Here is a 6,842-nt window from a genome sequence, read left to right as displayed (position 1 = left end):
TTTTTGTTTTTTGGCAGAACTGGAGATTGAACTCAGGCCCTTAGACTTGCCAGGCAAGCACTTATTCTACTGTGCTAATTCCCCAGCCCCTTCATTGACTCTTTATGTTGTTTTCTTAGTCTCCATTCCACTAATTTCTGCTCTGATTTTTATAATTTCCTCCCATATACAAGATTTGGGCTTGACTAGCTCTTCCTTTCCTAGAAGTCTGAGGTTCAACATTGTTTATTTGAGCTGACTCTGTTTTCCTGATATAAGAATTCACCACTATAAATTTTCCTCATAGGACTACTTTCATGGTATCCCACAAGTTCCAGTATGTTGTCCTGGCATTATCATTTAAGTGTAGAAACTGCCTGATTTCTTCTTTAATTTCATCTGTGACCCATTGGCTGTTGAGGAGGGTGTTAGCTAATTTCCATGTGTTTATGAAGTTTTGTTGTTTCTTTTGCGATTGATTTCCAATTTCAGGATATTATGGTCTGAAAATATGCATAAGATCATTTTCATTCCTTTGCATTTCCTTAAGCAGGTTCTATGAGTGAGTTAGCGTGTGGTCTGTTGTGGAGAAGGTCCCACGTGTAGCAGAGAGGAATGTATATTCTGATGTTGTGGGGTGAAACATTCTATAGACATCTGCTAAGTCCATTTGTTCAGAAGTTTGGTTCAGTTCTGATATGTTTTTTGCTGACTCTTCTGTGTAATTAAGCTGTCTGTGACAGTGGGATACTGAGGTCCCCCATTATAGTTGTGCTAGTAGTTGATTTTTTCATGTCCATTACTATTTGTTCTATATAGTTGGGTGTGGTGGTATTTGGTGTATATATATATTTATGCTTTTTATTGCTTCTACTTAAATTGTCCTCCTCAGTTTTTTTTTAGACAGGGTCTCACTATGCCATTCAGGCTGGCTACAAACTGTCTCCCAAGTGCTGGGATTACAGATGTGTGCCACCATGCCCAGATCCATGTCCTTCTTAAAGAATGGATTTTAAGCACTTTTTTTCCATTCTATGAACTACCTCAGTATCCTTCCAGTTATTTATTTTTATTTTTTGGTCTTTTTTGAGACAGGGGCTCACTATGTAGTTCAGGCTGGCCTTGAGCTCACTCTGTAGCCCAGGCTGGCCTCAAATTCAAAATGATCCTTCTGCCTCAGCCTCACACATGCAGGCTTACAGGCATGCACCACCATGCCAGGCTAGTTATTACATTTTTTTTTTAAGAGAAGAAGGGTCTATAGGGTGTTCAGGGTCTCACTACTAGACGGGACTTGTAGTGATTCTTCTGTTTACAACCTCCCAAGAGCAGGGATTACAGGCATGTGACACCATGCCCAGTCACAGTTGCTGCCTCAGCATGCCCTGCCCAGCATGGCAGGCCCCAGGATTGAATCCCAACCCCATTCCCCACCCCTCCCACCCCCACCCCCAACCCATGCCTGCACCTGCTTGCATGGCTTTAATCTGCTGAGCTATTTGGCTGGCTCTATACATTTTTTAATTAGATTAGGTCAAAGCATATTCTCTGCTGGCAGTGTAAGAATAGCACTAGCACCAGATGTGGTGGTACACACCTGTAATCCCTCTGGAATTCTGAGGTAGAAGAATCACAAATCTGAATCCAACCTAGGCAACTTCATCACTTAGTGAAACCATGTCTCAAAACAAAACAAAAATAATATAAAATAAAAAGAGCTGAGGATACAGCTCCATGCCAAGGCTTTGTGTTCAATCTCAAGAACTGGAGGGAAAAAAAGAACTACATCAGTGAAAGTTGATACATTGTTTAAAAAAAGTATATGTCTAGGGACCAGGGAGATAGCTCAGTAGAATGAGCACTTCCCTGGCAAGCACAGGGCCCTGAGTTCAATCCCTAGTTCTGCAAAAAAAAAAAAAAAAAAAAAAAAAAAAAGTATATGAGTATATGTCTAGTTGCCAAACAAGAGGTGGATTGTGTTAGTTGATACATTGTGTCAACTTGGCTGAATCAGCTCCAGCAGTTCTCAGGGTGGAGGCCTAGCCCTACAGATGGGCAGGGCCCAGGAACTGAGAAAGGCTTCCTGTCGCCCTGCCCCACTTCCTCCCGCCCTGCCCTGCTTGCTGAGAGAAGTCCCAGTCTTCCTAGGAGAAGTCCCAGTTTTCCTAGGAGCTGGATCTTTGCAGCCGGGCCACTTTGGAGGAGCTACCATATTCACCCTTGAGTGCCCGACTTTGTAGTCAGCATATAAGGAAGAGAGAGGCTTTGTGACGCCTCAGCTGCTGCTTCTCCTCTGCTCTTGTTTTCTGCTGCATGAACTGTGTCGTTTGCCTTGGAGCCAGCGGAATATGGCCTGAACCCTCCAGTAACTGTGAGCTAAATAAACCTTTCTTTCCTTCATTTTGAGTGTCGGGTATTAGTCCCAGCAATGAGTAAACAGTAACTAAGACAATCAGATATACCAGGAGGGGACAATGAGGGACAGGAGAAAACACTCACTTAAGATCAAAGAGCAGCTGGGCGTGGTGGCGAAATCTCAGCACTGGGAGGCTAAGGTATGAGGACTGCTGCAAGTTCAAGGCCAGCCTGTTTTACATTGTGAGTTTAAAGTCAGCCTGAACTACATGGCAACGTCTATGTTTAAAAAATGAAGCAAAGCAGAGCTGAGCAAAGAAAGGAAAAGAAAAGGAGACCAAGCAGCACCTACCATCAGACATAGAACTAGAAACCAGGAGTCATCCTTTTCTCCTTGCACACAACTCTTTCCTCTACCACTTCTCTTTGAAAATGTGACTCTTAAGGTCAAATTTCAGGCAGTGTACGAGGAGGCTTGCAGAGAAGCTAATCTAGACTGATGGAGTCTGCTGAGCATCTTCCTTTTCCCGCGCTCCCCAGGCTGTAGATGGTGGTGCGCCTCACCAAGAGACATTCAGGGGTACAGAAGAAGCACTTACCTTCCCAGTGTGATGGCCATGGGCCCTGCAAGGAGCGCTCCACACAGGCCTCCCAGGGGGAAGAGAGACACGATGAGGGACCACACAAGTAGCACCAGGTGGTCAGGCAGTGGCCTTCCAGTACGCGCCTGCCATGTGTCATTGGTGAATTCCTGAATGTGCTGCAGACAGAGATGCCAGTCAGCCCCCTACGGGTAAGAGTGGAGGGGCAGAGCCCCCGCAGGCTCTGCGCTGCCGCAGAGCAGGGCCCAAGTACCCTGAACAATACTGCTCGCACGTGCTGGTTTCCTTCACGTTCCATAGCTCCTGCGGCCCAGAGCTGGATTTCTCTATTTTCCTCTCTTTGGGATTACACTCACAACGTGGCTGACGGTGTGTGTGTGTGTGTGCGTGTGTGTGTGTGTGTGTGTGTGTGTGTGTGTGTGTGTGTGTTTCCCACACTAAGCATGAAGACTGCAAATCGAGGCCTCCTGTATTCTATGGACCAGCTATAAAATGGGGTTTTACAATTACCCCAGTTTAGGTATGGCTAGCACCTCCTCAGGTTCAGCAGCTTGCTTGAAGAGCTCATGAAAGGTTTGTTATAAAGGATAAAAATCAGAAAGAATCAGATGGTAAAGTTGCAGAAGGCAGTACTGGTGGGGAGCGTGGGGAGCCTGTATGTCCTCTCAGGGCACTCCTTCTTCCTAGCACCTCGATGTATTCACAGAATTGAAATTCATTGCATCTCATTGTTCGAGAGTTTTTACAGAAGCCAGGCATGGTGGCACAAGCCTGTAAATCCCAGCACATCAGAGGCTGAGGCAGGAGAATTGCCATGAATTCAAGGCCAGCCTGCACTACAAGGGGAGACCCTGTCTCCAAAAGAGAGAGAGAGAGAGAGAGAGAGAGAGAGAGAGAGAGAGAGAGAGAGAGAGAGTTTAATCTTTAGATTTTTCCCCTTCCCAGAAATGGGGAGGTATAAAAGTGCTAACCCTCTAATCACTTGGGCTTTCTGGTAACCTATCTGAAGCTATCTAGAGCCACCCCGAAGTCATGTCATTAGGATAAACTCAGCTATTATCAAAAGGGGCTCCCTACACACAAAAAAAGATGCTCCATTGATTATTCAGGAAATTCCAAGGGTGTTAGGGGCTCTATCCCAGGAACCAGTGACAAAGACTAAGTATAGTACTAATTGCACTACATGCTCCAGACCCATTGTCCCATATTCTCTGCTTTTGCCCCAGGAAGCCACCTGTGTGGCCCAGGTCACTGGGTGTTATGGCTTGTACCTAGATGTCCCTCCCAAAAACCCATGTAGTTACTGGTGGGACTTTTTGGAGGTGCCTGGATCTAGGATGTGTGATGCCCCCATTAAGGGTGTGATGGCAGGGTTAGGGGCACATGATTACCAAATTAGTCCACTGATTCGTTTAGCATAGTTCTGGGTGTGGATAATGAGAAACCCCAATTTAGGTATGGGTAGCACCAGCGAGAAGACTGGATGGGATAAAAAGCTTGCTGCTAGGGCCGGCGAGATAGCTCAGCCGACTAGGCACCTGCTTAGGCAAGCGCAGGGACTGGGGTTGGATCCCTAGCACCACCTGCCATGCCAGCCCTGCCCCCAGGTGCGCTGACCAGCCATGGAGTCTGGGGGGAGGGTGGCCCAGGCCTGTAATCCCAGCGCTTTGGAGGCTGAAAAAAAGGAGGATCACCACCAGTCTGATCCGTGTAGTGAAACCCTGTAGACCCTGTGCTAAATACATAAAAAATAAAAATAAGTAGGTTATATGCAAATGCTACATGATTTTATATAAGAAACTTGAGCATCCATAGGTTTTGGTATCCACAGGGCATCCTGGGGTGCATCGCGATGGCACCAAAGAGTAGGCGTACTATATGAGGCACACATAACTTTGCTGCCAACTCTGGGAATTAGGTCCAGAGGGGTGAAACAACTCATGTATGGCCTCCGCCACAGGTCAAGGCTGCACCCAGCTACTTCCGGTTCCATAGAGCCCCAGCTTCCAGATAAACACATCAAGGGAGCAAATGGAGGCCCGCTGGTTGGGAAAGTCTGTGCATGGTGAAGACGGGGGCACCTTGTCTTTGGTTAGGGGTGACATATCATCTTGGGCCTTGCAACAGGATGTGAGGGAGGCCGGTGGGTGTTGGCCAGCTCTCGCCACTATAGCTAGCTCCAGGTTAAGGATGCCACATCCCTCCCTGGGGAGGAACTGTCAGAGGAGCGGAGGAGGGCCAGGCTCCCTTGGTCTTGACCTGTGACCCCTCAAGACAGGCCATTAAAAGAGATTCACTACTAATGAAAACCAGGCTGTCCTGGGCTCTTTTTCAAGTAGGCCTCAACTTTCAATCTTCTGTATTCATCTGCATTGTCCAATTTTAGTTATAGTTCTGTCAAAGGACATTTAAATGACAATAATTTAGTTTGATTAGTCAAATATGATGACATATGCTTGTAATCCCAGCACTTGGGAGGCTAAAGCAGGAGGATCAAAGTGAGTTTAAAGCCAGCTTGGGCCACATAATAAGACCCTATCTCAAAATAAAATAAAATAAAAATTTAACAAGCTTTATTTTCCATTCTAGAATCAGACAACACTTCATTCCACAAAATAAAGAGTACTGATGGTCCTAGCTCTTAGTTTTATAACTCTAGTTTTATAGAAAGAGAAGTGCTCAAGTAAAACAGAAATAGAAACAAAAAGTGAAGTAATTTTGTCATTTTTAAAGTGACTTTCTAGGGCCGGGGAGATGGCTCAGTAGAATAAGCGCTTTCCTGGCAAGCGCGAGGGCCCTAGTTCAATCCCCGGTTCCGCAAAAATAAATAAATAAAGTACCTTTTTTGGAAGGTGGGGATAGAAAGACAGAACAATAGGAAAATACCTGACTGGTTTACATCAGCTTATTTTTCATTTCTTCATTTATGTTGGGATTAAAGCAGAGGGATCTTGGTTATCATGCCAATTGAAAGTGGTATTTGGGGGGAAATTTGGCTGTTATCTCTGTAATCTTTATTTCAGTTTCATTAGTCATTAATTGATGATAAGGAAATGTAATGAGAGTGACTCCAATTAGATTTTTAGCATGGAACTTAGTTCAAAACAATGGCCTCCTGTGATTTCTATTTAACACTTGCTAAGGTGTCTTAACTAGAATCCCCCACCCTTAACATCTGCTCAACCTCAATACCTGATCAGGTTCCTTACTCTTGTCATGGGGTCATCTTACTTAACCATGGTTTAACTAGGGTCATTCATTTATTCTTTTTTTTTTTTTAATATATTTAGTACAGGGTCTACAGGGTCTCACTACATAAATCAGACTTGTAGTGATTCTCCTGTTTTCAAACGCTGGGATTATAGGCATATACCACCACACCCAGTCCCAATGGTGTTCAAGCACGCCCTGGGGGGCAGGGCTGGCACTGCGCGCAGGGGATCCAAGTGCTAACCAGGAACTTTCTCGTCTGCTGAGCTATCTGGCCAGCCCATTTATTGTTTCTTAATAGGGTCTTTTTTTTCTTTAATGTCATTCAGCCAGGGGAGGGGAGCTGTTTGGGGACCAGAGATGACCTTGTGGTGGCAAGGTTATTGTTCCTGCAGTGGAGAGACCCTTCCCATTTATGAAGTGGGCATTCAAATGCTTGGCGAATGGAATGAATACATAAACCAACGCAGCCAATGCATAGCTCCCTGTCTAGGCCTTTTCATCCATCCTTTCTTTATAGGGCTTGGGTGTCATCATCTTTTTGTGTGTGTGTGGAAATGGGAAGCACTTATTCCACTGAGTCATCTCCCCGGCCCCCATTATTTCTTTTTCTTTCTTTCTTTCTTCTTTTTTTTTTTTTTTTTTTTTTTTTTTTTTTTTTTTTCGGGATTGGAACTCAGGACCTTGCGCTTGCCA

General features: G+C 45.1%; 1 protein-coding gene across 3 annotated transcripts in view; it reads right to left on the bottom strand.

Moving 5' to 3' along the window:
• Slc2a11 (solute carrier family 2 member 11) overlaps positions 1–6,842 on the bottom strand; it is an 18,794-nt gene that overhangs the window by 8,704 nt on the left and 3,248 nt on the right. For 2 of the 3 annotated variants that reach the window (XM_004636357.2, XM_023720963.1), the window contains exon 3: positions 2,934–3,094. The exons of the other annotated variant lie outside the window; for it this stretch is intronic. In XM_004636357.2, the coding sequence (XP_004636414.2) occupies positions 2,934–3,094 (161 nt within the window). The remainder of the gene's footprint in view (positions 1–2,933; positions 3,095–6,842) is intronic. 3 annotated transcript variants of the gene reach the window in all.

The sequence above is a fragment of the Octodon degus genome, unplaced genomic scaffold (genome assembly GCF_000260255.1).
Source record: "Octodon degus isolate 3935 unplaced genomic scaffold, OctDeg1.0 scaffold00079, whole genome shotgun sequence".
NCBI lineage: Eukaryota > Metazoa > Chordata > Mammalia > Rodentia > Octodontidae > Octodon > Octodon degus.
Note: the sequence above shows the minus strand (reverse complement) of the source record. Positions and strands in the feature narration are given on the sequence as shown.